The sequence below is a fragment of the Lacerta agilis genome, chromosome 9 (genome assembly GCF_009819535.1).
Source record: "Lacerta agilis isolate rLacAgi1 chromosome 9, rLacAgi1.pri, whole genome shotgun sequence".
Lineage (NCBI taxonomy): Eukaryota > Metazoa > Chordata > Lepidosauria > Squamata > Lacertidae > Lacerta > Lacerta agilis.
Genome location: NC_046320.1, coordinates 60,943,713 through 60,959,258, shown reverse-complemented (window position 1 = coordinate 60,959,258; position 15,546 = coordinate 60,943,713). Strand labels below are relative to the sequence as shown.

The 15,546-nt window shown below is 43.9% G+C and overlaps 1 protein-coding gene across 1 annotated transcript in view; it reads right to left on the bottom strand.

Annotated features, from left to right (window-relative positions):
• Positions 1-533: 533 nt before the first annotated feature.
• Positions 534-15,546, bottom strand: part of WDFY3 (WD repeat and FYVE domain containing 3) — a 125,245-nt gene continuing 110,232 nt past the window's right edge. Inside the window, 21 exon segments of the mRNA XM_033160689.1 lie at positions 534-1,248; positions 2,610-2,644; positions 2,647-2,723; positions 2,726-2,765; positions 2,767-2,793; positions 2,795-2,810; positions 3,377-3,488; positions 3,694-3,975; positions 3,978-4,022; positions 4,485-4,581; positions 5,536-5,718; positions 6,546-6,725; positions 7,726-7,884; positions 9,121-9,275; positions 10,381-10,528; positions 12,054-12,266; positions 12,731-12,822; positions 13,546-13,699; positions 13,798-13,904; positions 14,482-14,599; positions 15,041-15,160. Of these exon segments, the coding sequence (XP_033016580.1) occupies positions 1,128-1,248; positions 2,610-2,644; positions 2,647-2,723; positions 2,726-2,765; positions 2,767-2,793; positions 2,795-2,810; positions 3,377-3,488; positions 3,694-3,975; positions 3,978-4,022; positions 4,485-4,581; positions 5,536-5,718; positions 6,546-6,725; positions 7,726-7,884; positions 9,121-9,275; positions 10,381-10,528; positions 12,054-12,266; positions 12,731-12,822; positions 13,546-13,699; positions 13,798-13,904; positions 14,482-14,599; positions 15,041-15,160 (2,481 nt within the window). The 3' untranslated portion in view covers positions 534-1,127.

The window sequence follows — 15,546 nt, the reverse complement described above, 5'->3', positions numbered from 1 at the left end:
AGTGAAGGGGAATGAAAGGCGGGCAATTGTTCTTGTGCAGCTCCCATTCACTTCAATGGGACCTGTGCAGGAGAAACCCTCAATGGATTGGTATTAGCATCCAGTTATAACAGCAAGGGTCCCAAGTCTGTTATTTTCTTCTCCGGGGTAGGGCAAATCCGAGTTTCATGCAAGGCGTTTACTACTGTCCGAAGTAAGATCTGGCCTTTACTGTTGTAGGAACCAGCTGATCCAGAAACTGCAAATGAGCACAAGCCAAGGTCCACATTGTATAAAAAGAGACCATATTAAATATGAAGATAGGCGCTAAATAGCTTCTGTATTTTTTAAAAAATGAAACAAAAAGAGGGTCCTTATCTTACAGTTGAGAATGAAAGATTCCGAGTCCTATTGCCGCAGACAAGTTGAGGGTGGTTCGCACCGCCTTTCAAAACTCTCTGAATGACTTGGTTTAAGTTAAGATAATGCGAGTAACCAAAGAACAAACATGCAGCCCAGATTTTGAAAATAAAATACAGATAATGCCTCAATGCTTTTTTTGTTTTTTAAAAAAACACATTCATATTTAAGTAGATGGATGAGCTAAAAATGAGACACAAGGTATAGTGGTTGGTCTGATGTCCCATGTAACAGGCAGTTAAGTTCATATTTCAATAAAAAGGCCATTATATCTATTTACAATATCCACAGTTTTCTTGCGAAGAAGGCAGATTTACAACTATCTTCTAAAAAGCCTTCTCCTTCCCGCAACACAAATAAGGTGACTAGCTCTACAAAACCAAAGACAGAACAAGGGGTGGTTAATGATGGGTTTTCCTCCCAGCCACATTAGTAGGGAAGGCTGGGTCTTGTGGGTTCTTGCTGCAGTTGCGGCAACTGCTTGTCTCTCCTCCTGACACTCGCTGGCTGTATGAACGTTTTCAGCCCCTTCTCTGAAAATGTACATGGATGATCCCTTTTGCTCGCAAGTGCTTTGCTGCGCAGTACAAAGATGAAGTGTTCAGGGCTAGCGTTGCAATCCTTTCTGGATGTGCTGCGTGTTCGTTCCTGCAATGAATTAAATTTACCGAGTTCCTGTGGGCCCTGCGGTGCTCAGGCTGGCGTTTGCGTGGTTTGCGTCCGCCTTGTTAATTCCAGGATCCCTCCTCAGGGCCTCGCTCGTGCTGAAGGTTGTAGTAACAGTTCTGGCAAACCCGCACCGGGGAGGAGATTTTCAAACGCTTGATTTCCGACTGGAAGCGGCTGCACCTGGGGGGGGGGAGGCACGCAAGAATGTGAGCTGCTATTCCTCTCTCTGCACCCACAGTTTATTACAGTGGACGAAGAAGTCTTTGGACTGGGCTTCTTCTCTTGCACGAGACTCGGGCAGGAGCAAAGAATTGTGGGAGGTAGACTGTTTCTCCTCAGTTTTTTCCTCCTGCATTTTTGCTCAGAATCACACGGTTCCGATGTTAGAAGAGCCTTGCTCTAGGGGCAGGGTTGTTCTCGGGTCACCCGGTCATCTTGAGCAAGGGAAGAACCAGCAACGGAATCAACGGAATCCCTTTGGATCAACGGAATCCAAAGGGTCATGGTATAGTGACAGTACTACTGAAACGGAAATGGAATTTCCGGGGTAACTAGTGTTAAAGTGGCCGGCAATGGGCTTATAAAGGATCAGCTGTTCTGAGAACCAGCACTAGTATTTAGAGGAGATTCTGGAAAGACCCATGACACAGGGTATTCCACTTATGCTATTGTGGGTTTAATTTCCCCTCTAGGCGAATTAATGAGCTCTATCCTATCTTTCTCAAAATAATTTAGCACCAACTTATCTACAGTAAGAGAATTTATTTATTTTTGGTGGGAGAGGGAGTATCAGATTTGCTAGTGAAATAAATAGGGTGCCTGTGGTTATCAAGAAGCAGCTCTTCAGACAAGTTGTGTACAAACATAGACTTGCCAGGGGCAAGTTTAATGATATCTGGAATTCATTTTCAAAAATAGATTAAGGTCTGGTTAACTACAATAACAAGTTTTCTCCTTTTTTCGTAATGTACACAATATCTTTTTTCTGTTTTGTTTTCTAGGTAAAGGTACCCCTGACCATTAGGTCCAGTCGCGGACGACTCTGGGTTGCGACGCTCATCTCACCCTATAGGCCGAGGGAGCCGGCGTTTGTCCGCAGACAGCTTCCAGGTCATGTGGCCAGCATGACTAAGCTGCTTCTGGCGAACCAGAGCAGCACACGGAAACGCTGTTTACCTTCCCGCCAGAGTGGTACCTATTTATCTACTTGCACTTTGACGTGCTTTCAAACTGCTAGGTGGGCAGGAGCTGGGACCGAGCAACGGGAGCTCACCCCGTCACGGGGATTCGATCAGCCGACTTTCTGATCGGCAAGCCCTAGGCTCTGTGTTTAGACCACAGCTCCACCCGTGTCCCGTTTCTACATGGGTACTATTTCTTGTGTCTTCTTTTTTGTGTGTCTTATCATATTCTGTGCACTTGTAATTCCTATCTTTTATTTTCAATAAGGAATATAAAAAAAAAGAGCAGCTCTTCAGAGTGCTAGCATTTCTTTGCGAGAACCGATCTGTAAGAATTTACAGAGAGACCACCTTTCTTACTTCTGACAGAAGAGCTGCCCACAGTTTCTGCAATGGGTGACGCCTTTTCATTAAGAGAGAAACGGACAGAGCAGCTGGAACAACTGTCTCCTCCCTCATCTTTCACCCAGTGTCAGCTGCAGAGCGGCCGGGCTGGTCACTCACTGACCAGCTGAACCACTCTGCCTCTGCTGTCGCCTACGAGAAATCCTGCTGTGATCCCTGAAAGAGAAACAGATTACACAAAGGACAAATTAGCAACCCCAATCTAAGCATTAGGAACTAGCCTCAATGCTAGAGAGAAACATATTTTGAAAGCCAGAGAATACTAGGCGAAAGGTAGCAGCTGTGCCCACACGCGTCCCCTTCCCCTCTGATGAATGCAACAGCCTGCTGAATCAAAGTAAGGTCTACCAGGTCAGACTTGCTTTCTCCCAACTTTGAAAAAAAAGTAGGGGAGCACCAAACACAAAAGAGAGGGGGAAAGTGTCTGAATGGTACAAAAATAATAATAATACAAAAATTGTAAAGAAGAATAACAATGCCCAAAGCATTTCATTAAAGGCCTCTTTGTGTTCTTGGCACCTGATACTCTGACGTAGGCTAGCTCTGAGCACAGTATTTTTTACCTAGCTATCATGGCTTATAGTTGCATCTCCTGTATGTCTAACCATTTCAAAGCAATTTTCAGTTCCAAACTTGTTTGTTTGTTCTAGCCGATCTAAGCTGAAACCACTACTGTGCCTCCAGCTGATATACTGAGGACACACAGAAAGCAGGTCACTCACTTGGAGATGCCCAGTGCCGTGATGTCTGCAGGATGTGCGTTGTCCTTGCGATCAAAGGCCGTGTGCATAGTTAGTTTGCTCCTGAACACTAGCTGCCGCTCCCACCTGTAGCCTAAGAAAGGAAAACGGGTAATAATGTAAGCAAAATGTGGAAGGGTGCGAAACGTATCTGCATGGTGCCTGCTCAGGAAGGAAAATGCCGCTCAGGGTCTCGGCCCACTTGCCCCAAAGAGTACAGGATTTTTTTCTGGGCACCCGGAAACCTGCCCAGGCATCACACTTCTAGTTTGGCATGTGGCCAAGAGGTGTTTCCATACCTGGCTTGAGCTTGCTGTAATGCCGTAGTTCCCCTGGATTAGGGTTGGGGTGGTTAGCTTGAACCTGGGGGTGGACTTTCGCTTGCCCCTCGGAGTAGTTCACGAAGATGAAGCCATCCTTCTCATCCAAGCTGAGCTGGTCGGACCAGCGTCTTGAGTCGTCAGAGCTGCTGTCTGCAGACCACGCAGCTGCAGCTCGGGCTGAAGACGAGCGAGGCCTGTGGCTGGCGCTGCCCGGCTGGCTCCGGCTCTCCTGCAGCTTCGCGTCCTGGCTGAGGCCCTGTCTTCTGCTTCCGAATCGCTGCTGTCCTCATCCGGGGCTTCCTCTCCTGTACATGCAACGCATAAAACAAACCCCCAGCCATGATTCACTTTCCCCACTGGACCCGCCCCTCCATAACTCTGACATAAAACTTAGGTCCAGATTCATACAAAGTCCATTTGGGACATTATTATACCATCCATGCCGGGGGGGGGCAGGCAAAGTGGTGCCCCCCCGATATTTTCAGATGCCAGGCCAGGCCAGCAAAGCAAAGCAATTGATCAGTGATGGTGGAGTAAAAAAGAAGTTATTAAAAACTATTTACAACTGATAATGTTATTGCTTTCCTCTTTTTATTAGCTGTTTTTGAGATTTATTTATTTTAAAGAAATCGAATGGTATATAAATCGTATGAAATAAATAAATAAAAGTAGAGCCCCAACTACAAATGGAGAAGCAAAGGTTTCCCACTCCTGAGCTACACCTTGAACAATTCACAGCTGAACACAGAGCCAAAAAGAAACAGCACCTATTTGGGTTTCCGGACACTCTTCCTGCATCTCGAGCGCCTCCACAGGTTCAGGAGCTGGAGTTTCCGGGACCTGCAGAAACTCCATTCGCCAGAACTAGGAGAAGGAGAAATGAAAGTGAGAGTCTGAATGCATATCCCCCTTGCCGTATAACCTGGGTTTCAAGACGATAACAAGACATGGAGCAAAGTAACATTGAAAGCACTCAAAGAGACACAAAAATCAAGGCACATTTAAATTACAATCAAACTAGGTTTCTAACTGTATGCCCCAAACTAGCAGATATGCCCTAGGGACAGAGCCTAGGGCTTGCTGATCAGAAGGTCGGTGGTTTGAATCCCCGTGATGGGGTGAGCTCCCATTGCTTGGTCCCTGCTCCTGCCAACCTAGCAGTTTGAAAGCACGTCAAAGTGCAAGTAGATAAACAGGTACCGCTCCGGCGGGAAGGTAAATGGCATTTCCGTGCACTGCTCTGGTTCACCAGAAGCGACTTAGTCATGCTGGCTACATGACCTGGAAGCTGTCTGCAGACAAACGCCAGCTCCCTCAGCCTATAGAGTGAGATGAGCACCGCAACCCCCCGAGTCGTCCGCGACTGGACCTAATGGTCAGGGGTCCCTTTACCTTTACCTAAATGAATATGCCATTGAAGAATTCTGAATAGATAGAAGCTGCAATTAGGAATGAACCTGGAAATCCTATATAAGTCCTGTCATCCTGTTTCCCACAACAGATGCCTATGGGAAGCTCACAGGAGTGCAATAGCCCTCTCCCAATTAGCAATTTTAGATGTAGAGTATATGGCTATCACACCTAGTAACCACTGATGGCCTTATCGTCCATAAATCTATCTAAAGACTTTAGATTCATGAGTTTCAATGCTGCCCCACTCCCTTTCCTCTGAAACTCTCAGCATTCAGCTTCACTGGATGGGCCAGGTTCTCATATTATGAACAAAGGAGGGGGGAAAACTTCTCTATCAACTTCCTCTGTACCACGAGGCATACTGCCGACCCACAAATTTGTTTCTACACAACTGCTAATACTTACTCGGACCACTCCGTCTGAATGCCCCGTCACAATCACGTTCTGGGTATCCCATTCGTTCATTTCTGACATGCAACAGCACAGGATTTGCTGACTGCGCCCGGTGAAAGTGTTCACGCTCACTATGGGGTTCCCATTAATGCTCCACACGTGGATGTAAGTGCCAGCACAGGACACAATGTCTCCCTGAAGAAAGGATAAACGTTTTAGGCACACTTAGAGCTCAACGGTGCCATTCTTTGCCATCCCGGAGGAGAAACACATCTCGGTTTAATATGAAGAACAAAGGCGTGGTCTGGCTGGAAACTCAAGAACCGATTACTTGCAACTGACCCCATCAGGAACTGATCTACATAGATAAGAGGCTGCAATCTAGTTAAAGACAAACTGAAGGCCCCGTAATATGCTGCTGCTGTGGCACACAAACAACGTCCCTGCAATAGCAACTGGCATCACTTGGGTGGGGTGAAGTCCACGGCTCCTTGGGGTCAAGTCCACCATTCGGGAAAGACCATAACAAGCCTATATGATGACATGCTTTCCATTATTACAGCAGGATGAAGCCACAAGGAAGCAGCTTAAAGGCCAATGGAGTATTGTAGGATCTCTGGTACTCTGCCATGCCTGCTCTTCTAGTGACGGTGCCAAAAATTTATGATAGGTCTCCCCCTACTCCGGAGTCAACTTACCTAGTTACTGGGCCAAAATGATGGTCAGGTGAAAATATGATAAACAATGGTTTTGGAAGAGGGGAAGGGAATCTCTGGTTGACCCCCCCCCCCAATAATAAGTTTTTCTAAGTACCCAGCAAGTTGCTTTCTGCCGGCAATAAATCGCACCAAACAGCTGAAAGCCCAAAATGGGCTCCATGGTGTTTTCATTTAATAACCTGAAAAACGTCACTAACTAGGGGACATATGTAATCTGGAGCTGAAATGGGCACAACCAGCTCAAGAGTGATTTTCTACATTTGTATCTCTTCTAAGAGAAGCAGTCAATGTTCTGATCTGTACCGTCAGTTCGTTGATGCAGAGGGCTGAAACGGGGGCCCGGTGGCCACGAAGCTGTGTTAAAAAGGAGAGCTTGTTCAAATCCCAGATGATGCAGGTGCGGTCTCGAGACCCACTCACAATGATGTGATAGGCCAGAGAGGCTGTCAAACACGTGACTGCCTCGGTGTGGCCGAGCAGCGCCTAAAAGCAGAGGAAGACAGAAGAAAATACATAAAGCATGTGCTGCAAAGTGCTGTAAATTACAGATACTGGAATAGTTTTCCTTCGGAGAAAGGGAAAAGGTGGGAGTATGACACTATTACTAGGTTGCAGGAGACAAATTAAAATCTAAGAAACACAATGCTATGGAAACTGAATAGTGTGGTTTCTTGCTAAATAATTTCAAACCACTTAAGTGGGTTTTGTAGCCATTTCCCATGCGAGCCTCGCTGAAATGAATGCAGACTCTGCGACAGCACTGGTGAACTGTGCCTAAGCAAAGAATGACAACAAGAACGAATTCTCAGCCCCTTCCTTGCCTTTTGCTCTCCCTTTGCTTATATAGGCAGACCCACAAAAGACAGTGGCAGGACATAGAGCAGGGGTGTATTTCAATGGTTTTAGTAAATTGTCCATGCAGCCACATGGACATAAGGCTATGGTTGTGCAGGCTGATAAGCAGATTTTTTTTCCAGAGCTCTGACAGAATCCAGAGTGAATTTCTTCCTTTCCCCAGAAAAAAAAACAACAACAACTTTTGGTGATCTATCCATGTGCCAACAGTTGAGGAGGGCAAGATAGATAGATAGATAGATATTTATTTATTATTACGGCCATTGGCTCATTACGCACAATTTTTCAAACAACATATGTATACTTAGCCTTTCTACTTAGAACTTCGAAAGGACTTTAAAGTGACAGACTAAGCAGTAAATTTACAACATAAAACATCACCCCCTATTTATAATTATAAAATTATAAAAACTATAAAAAATTATAAAAAAAACATCAATTAAGGTAACACATAATTACATCCTGAGTCATGATTTAAAAGGAATGTCCAATCCGCCCAGAAGTCCGTTTTCTTCTTTTGGGGGAGGGCAAAACTTCCTGACTTGGTTCACTCCCAACTTGTCAGATTTCATCAGCACTGATGAGCTATGCTTGGGCCCAATTTTCTGACACAGCAATCCAGATTTACCTGCTTAAGAGTGAGTGTTCTGGCTTTTTCCTTGGAGGTGCCCATCTCCCATACACAAACAACTGTGCTGGTTCCTCCGGTGATGACCAGCTTGGGATTTGGACAGATGGCACTGAGAACCTGTCCCCATTCAGATAGGCATTCATAAACTATCACGGCCTAGAAAGGTGGAAAAGTAAAACAGTGCACCCATCAATTCATAAACAGTGGCCAGTTTCTGGCATCCTATCACTGTGTTGGTTGGGGAAGATACATTTCCTTCCACTCAACCTTGTATCCTGGGAAAAAACCAGCTCACACTTCCAAAGGCAGTCCCAGGGGAGAGGCAATGGATTTCTAATACTCCCATACACAACCAAAGAGCTGGGTTCGGAAGCTGAATTCAGGAACCGGCTCCTTGGTTTTATGGGGAGGGGCAAAGCAAGGGAAGTGTGGAAAGCCTGGGACCAGGATACAAGTAATAGGAGAAGAAAGCCAGGAATCCTCTACCCCCAGAACATAATGCACTCTGTATTTTGGTCCATCTTAAAGCCATTACCATAGTTCATCCTGCACTACAAGATGGTGCTCATGCAAATTATCTTTGCTAATTAAAACATAAATACATTTAACAGATAGGGACTGTGGGTGGCGCTGTGGTCTAAACCACTGAGCCTAGGGCTTGCTGATCGGAAGGTCGGCGGTTTGAATCCCCGCAACAGGGTGAGCTCCCGTTGCTCGGTCCCTGCTCCTGCCCACCTAGCAGTTCGAAAGCACGTCAAAGTGCAAGTAGATAAATAGGTACCGCTCTGGTGGGAAGGTAAAAGGCATTTCCGTGCGCTGCTCTGGTTCGCCAGAAGCGGCTTAATCATGCTGGCCACATGACCTGGAAGCTGTATGCTGGTTCCCTTGGCCAGTAAAGCGATATGAGCGACGCAACCCCAGATTCGTCCGCAACTGGACCTAACATTCAGGGGTCCCTTTACCTTTACCTTTTTACATTTAACAGACAGATTTCATAGGAAGTGTTCACTACAAACAACTTCCTGCCAAGTGTTAACTTGCCCCACAGCCTGCTGAATAAATACCGGATTTATTTATTTATGTTACAAACTTTCACAATGCACCGCTTGATTGTTAAAACCAACCAACCTCAAAGCGGTTTTAAAAAAAGATAAAACAATAAATTTATCAATAAAAATTAACAGCAATGATAAAAAAAATCAATTAACAAACAACAGACTAAAACTTGTACCAACCTTCTAAGTACCTGGATAGGCCTGTCTGAACAAAAATGTGTTCAGCAGGTTTCTTAAAGGGTAGAGTTAAGACACTTGCCTGAGGCAGCTTGTTCAGTCATTGTTTTCCATCATCAAGTATGCAAGTTAAAGAGCCACAAAAATCTGAGAGACAAACCTTGTCTGACTCATAGGTTCCCAGCCTGCAGCTGAGATCTGCATAACCCCAAGCAAAGGTTTTATTCCAGGCTGGCGGAATTAGCACTTTATTCTGCTCCACTGCTAAAATTCCTTTGTCCGTGTACACGATCTGTCCTACACGCTCCTTGAGCTCTGCTCAAAGAGAGAAAGAAAAGTGAGAAAGAAAAGATAGCAGCACTCACAAACAAGAGCTCATAAAAACATTCGCTGTTCCAAGATTAGGTGAAAGCTATACCCAATCACAGTAGAAAGTGAGGATATTTCACGAGAATTTTGTTATCTTTCTGAGAAACCTGCTTACACTACTGAAAGCTCTGAAAGAATTTAAACAGTGACCAGTGATGTTAAATTCTTATCAACTCCCATGACACAGAAGTGTAAGAAATTGGATAAGAGACTTTCAAGGGCATAGAGCTACTGAGAATGCTTCAGGATTTCATTAATGCTCAAATCAGTCTTAAGTTTCACCAGAGCAGTGTGGAAAGTGGCTGGGGAGTATCAAAATAACTTAGTATAAATTCAAACACAACCATTCCATTGTAAGAAGACTTCTTTTCAGTCCTCTAGCAGTCTAGCAACATGAATCTTGTTCATGGTTCAGTGTGCTAGAAGCAAGGCAAATCCAAACAGCACAAAGCCTAAGGGAAGATCTGTAGCGTGCAGGCACAATGTAAGGCCGGCTCCCAGTCCAGAAGGCTCTTTTGTGCTCTCATAATTTCCAGCAAAGTCAGGAAGCATGGAAATTAACTTGGGGTTGCAGCCTGGACAACTCTCTGAATGTCGCTAGTGCACACATCTACAGTGTCCAGAGAGGGCAAGATGATTAAAACCAGTTTCTAGGGGATGTTCCCTTAGAGCCATCCCCATCCCAACACAGCCTTAACTGCAAAGAGAGGCTATTGTGGGGTGGGGTGCACAGTCATATGCAAATATGCAAATAGAGTCCAACATGTAATCCAGATCTGTGCCGACTGTCCAATCTTCACAACTCCGAGTTTTCACAACACTGAATTTTTGGCATATTCTGTTCTGCTCATGCCATAACATAGATGCAATGAAGGACGCTTGACATTTTAAATAGATTAAAAAATACATTTTAATTGATACAGATGGCCTTGGAAGTCGTTTTCTTCTGGGGCAAACAACAGTGTATGTTTTAATAAAAATGCCTGGAACTAGGAGCATAGTTCTAAAGGGGGGGTGGGGGAATCAAAAGTAAACTGATTGCAGCATTTACCTTTTACTGGTGCAAGAGAAGGCCTCAGGTTGTCTAAATGATGGAAAAAAATCTTGCCACTGGCAATACCTGGTGGGATAGAAACCCCACTTATTTCTCCATTAATTCGGCTTCTCACTCGTTTTGGAGGGTGAGGTTTCTTAAACAACTGCAGCAAGACAGAAAACATTACAGGCTTAGCAGCAGGCCTGGAAATAATTTGCAGCAACACCTCTCAAAACATGTCAGCACCATCCTTGAGACTTGTTGCAAATAAATTCCCTAACAGAGATGGATTTCACAGTCACAGGAAACACACAAGCTGTTTTCAGTTGCCTCGGCCCACCATGTGACGATGAGTCAGTGCAATACCAGTATTCGCCACTCCAGATATGCACCCAAAGCCATGTTAAGCAACCACGGGGTGCTTTTAAAGGGACCATCAGAGGGGCAGATGGAATGCTGGTGTTTATCAAAACAGAATGCTAGTATAAATACTGTCAATCTTAGCAGATAAGCGGCAGCCATAAACAGAGAATTATTAAGATTTGGCAGGCTTCACTCTAAACATTTAATAACATTTCAAAACACTCCTTTTAAATCTAACTGTTCACATAATTTCATTGTTAGAGAGGGACGTTTTTGCAGTGGAATGTTCTCTGTAATGAAAGGAACAGGTCAGCTCAGCTCTATTTTAGCTTCTGGGAAGGTGGTAAAAAGTTTTATCTATTATTTTTAATATGCAGGTATTGAAGGGACAGATGAAGTTAATTTTAATCCAGTTCTGTCTTGGTACTTTCATGTTTCAGGTTTTTAGGATTTTCATTTTCACCGCCAGCTTCGATGCTGAGAGCTATGTTGGATCCCATAAACGAAACCCTAAGCAAGCAATTTTAATTTTAATTTTGGAGAAAATGTCAGTCACTTTATGGCTGTTTGTTCTTTGTCAAAATCTGTGCAAGGCCTTGGAACACCATATATTTATATTTTACGTCTGGAAATTACATTTTACTTCTGGTAAGCATCAAGGGCACAATCCACTGGGAAGTTCTCCTGGGCAAGCACAACTAAAATCAAGATTTTGCATATTTCGCATTCGTTTAAATGGGCCTTGCACAGAAGATCTTCCTGATGAACTACACCCACCCCCCTTTCCTTCTTTGCTTAAGGTCTATTCAGATCCCATTCAAACATGAGCATATTCACTGCTATGTGTCCAAACTTGCAAGCTTGCTTCTCTGTGAAACAAGAACACACCAACATACTGAGGATGGACATATTTGACATATTTGTTTATTCTTGGAGTCACTCCAAGACCACCCAGTTCATCCCCATTTGGTCATAATGTCATGTGGTGACATTAACATGTAATATTACAAAGATGGCATGAACTGAAGGACGACACCCTGTCCCAGACTGATACCAAGGATTGTCATTCAAATACGTTACATTTGCAAGACCAGCCTTTACTTTTACTATGAAATCAAAGCAACAGTGACTTGCCATTTAAAACAAGAATGAAGCCCATGGAAATGAGATTAACTCCTGATTGCTCCATCCTCCCGCAAAGGGCCATGGGTATCCAAGTCTTGAACAGAAGGAATTAAATCTCCAAAAGAACTAAGCAAATAGAATAGAATATACCAACTTTGTCTTGAACCACAGATGCAGCATACTCAAATATCATTCATTACCTGTTTCGGTATCTGTCCAAAGTTGTTAATGAATCCTATAGTAGCTGTTTCTTTTAATGGATCATTTATGTTGTATATGTCCACTTGGCCCTCATAGAAGAGATGGTGGAAAACATTTACAGCTTCTACTGCAGGCGGCCCTTGCTGTTTGTAGCCAAATATCAAGTCTATCCACTCGTGCAGGTGAGAACTCACAAAATCGCATTCCAAAGCCTGCAATTCAAAATGTGCACGTTAAACGGAGCACAACCTGCTTACAGGTGGGCAAAGGCTTGCTTGCTGAAATAGTGCAAGCCAACAGATGGCGTTGTTAGCCAACACCATGACCAAGTTTTTCTCTCTCTCTCTCTCTCTCTCTATATATATATGCTTTACTTATTTTCCTTCAATTTATAGCCTGCTCTAAAAACATTGCAACTGTTTTTTTTAAAAAAAACAACAACAACAGCAGCAGCAGCAAAACTTCATTACAGAGTTCTAATATGAAGGAAGGTGAGAACTTATCAACTGGACTCACTACATCAACCGACATGTTTGATAATCCCAGCGTGCTCAACATGTACAAAAGATATAAAGAGCAAAACTATCAGCCAAAAATGCTTTCTTCCAAACAGAAGAGCAAGATTCGGATGGGAGGCCAAAAAGGTATTGTAGTTTCTAACAAGAACATACGTTACCTCCCGGTGCACTCTGATGAATTCGCGGGGATCCCCTTTAGCCCATGGGGGAAGTATTACATCCCCAAGTTTAGTGCCATTCTGCTTGCAACCTACAAGGCGAAAACAAGGATAAAGAGGGTTTTTTCTGCAATGAAGCGTGCTTCCTGTGAAACTTTAACAGGACACCTGAATGAGCTCCATAGCGCAAATGAGCAGTTTAAAACGACCAGTCTCCGAAATTAAGACTAAAACATACACTGCTCTTATCTCTATTTAATGCGCATCAAAATCTGCTTTATGTTCATCTTTCAACGGTGTCTCTGTGTAAGGTCCTCTGTTGGTTGCTCATGAGTGAGCAGGCAAAACTCCAAGTTTCCTTTAATTGTGCAAACTATGTACTGTGCAGAGCTAACACGTTCATGCCTGTATCAAGCACCGTCAGAATCCGGGAATGGCCCCTTCCGGTTCTGACACCAACAAAAGAGCTTCGGTATACGGAAGCCCCACCTCCCATCCATTCGTTTCACGCCTCGACGCCTTTCGGGCGCCGGAAGCTGCGTTTCTCTTTCCTCGCCCCTTGAGCGAGAGGAGTGCGAGGGCTTTTCAGCATCCTTAGAGCTTTCTCCCTCCATACCCTGAAAAGCCTGCCCCTCCCCGCTCGAAGCCTCGCTGCTCCCTCTGCTGCCAGAGGAGGTGCAGCTGGCCAGGTGGGATCGGGGCTCTCTGTAGCATCCCAAGAGCCCTTCCACCACCATGCGCTGCACTGGGGACAGTTCCCTGACACTCTGTAAGAAAGAAATACAGCCATGCTATCAAAAGTGGCTTTTTCTCACCTAGATCAAAGTTGTTGGAATTGAGTAGCAACTCTGGGAGGTAGAAGAATTCCGGGATAAGCTCCTTGACATCTGCCATGTTGTGCTTAGATGCAGAGTACCAGGCTTCACGCACACTGTGGAACATTCTGTCAGCCAAGTCAAAGTGGCCTCCCTGAGGAAGGAAAAAGAGAAGTATTTGCACGGCAGCTAAGGCGTTCCCTACACTGCCCATTACACCTTGGAAGCAAATGGCGGAAGTAAATAGTTTACCTGTAGCCTTAAGAATATCTGTGTAAAGGGTTCCATTCGCACAAGATATGAGGCTACTATCATTGCTGATGAATAATGGGTGCCGTAATGATAAGCTGGAGTTTCACCTGAAAGAAAATAGGGGGGGGGGGGATAGCAGGGAAAGGAAATAGGAAGGAAATGAGGAAGTCTGTGTTAAATTACTAGGCTTAGTCAGTATTAGCTTGCTAATACCAATACACTAAGTACATCTAAAATTGGTATAGCTAAAATTTGTTTCACTGCTTATAATTTGGCACTATAGCGACTTACATTGTTGTTGTTGTTTTTTAAAAAATGTCACACACAGTATTTTATAACACTCTTTTTGGAATTAAATGATTCAGATTAGCCACAACAAGTTTCTCTAGAGACATCTTCACCGATCATTTCCTGAGTGTCTTTATCAGCGGAAACATTTCCAAGAACTGATGGAGACAAGCAGGATTTTATACGATTATTATATTAATTTAGCACAGGGGCTCAACTGAATCATAGCAAATTTCCTAACGATAAACCTGTCCTCAGCTTCTTAGTTGGTAAAACTGACGATGTCTGGCGGGATCTCCATCCCTCAGAAAATCAGATTAAAGGAAAAGCCACAGTACCTTTTATTCTATTACATCCATCTCAGATTGTGGATGATAGAGGTTTTATTGCACTTACCATTAGGGTCTTCCCAATCTTTGTAGCGCTTCTTATACTGAGCTAACCTCTCGTCAGTCTGGGCTCCCATCGGTTTAGCCAAGTTTCTAAATGTCTTTGGGTTGGTAAGATCCAATTCCTTTAAAAGTAAACAAGTAGTAAAGTTCATTCTTAAGAAATTTATTTCTCTGACTAATTGCATACATTCATGTGCAACTATTTCTGGCTCCTCTATCTATTATATTGAGATACTGGTTTCTAAAAATGTTGGCAGCTACTCTACATATTTAGCTGCTCAGGCCTGATTTAAAACAATTGTCCCTTTCTCGCATCTGAAATGCAGATACGTCTTTTATTACTTCTCTACAAATCACTGCAACATTACTCAAGCCTCTGCCTTGAAACACCCACTCCACAACTTATTTCACAGATTAGTTAACAAAGAGTAATATTTAAAAAGCACAGCTTCCAGCCCTAATCTGAGTTACTTTTAAGTGCATGGTTTGAGGCTTCCAAGATATATGAATTGTGACCCTTTTAGACCTAGTCAAGTATTAGAAGATAAGATTTTTATGTTTACCTCTGAATCGTAGTCTGCAAGGATCCATGGGAAAACAGGATACTGCATGAGGTCATTGTAGGATCGGCCAGCCAAAGTGTTTAAGTGCATCAGATACTGGAAATTACTGATTTCACCTCTCTTTGTAGCGATAGCACATGAAACAGAACAAAACAGCACTGGAGTTAATTTCCCAGTAACAACATCAAAAACGTTTCAGTTGTCCACTGCTTTATAAAAAGATAGGAACTTAAACGTGACAAAGCATTTTGGCCCCAGTATTACATGTCCAAATATTCTATTTCAATCCACCATGAAAAGGAAACTTTAAAGCCCTAAACAGCCTCGGTCCTGTATACCTGAAGGAGTGTTTCCAGCCCCATTGTCCAGCCTGGACACTGAGATCCAGCACCGAGGGCCTTCTGGCGGTTCCCTCAATGCGATAAGTGAGGTTACAGGGAATCAGGCAAAGGGCCTTCTCTGTAGTGGCGCCCGCCTTGTGGAACGCCCTCCCATCAGATGTCAAG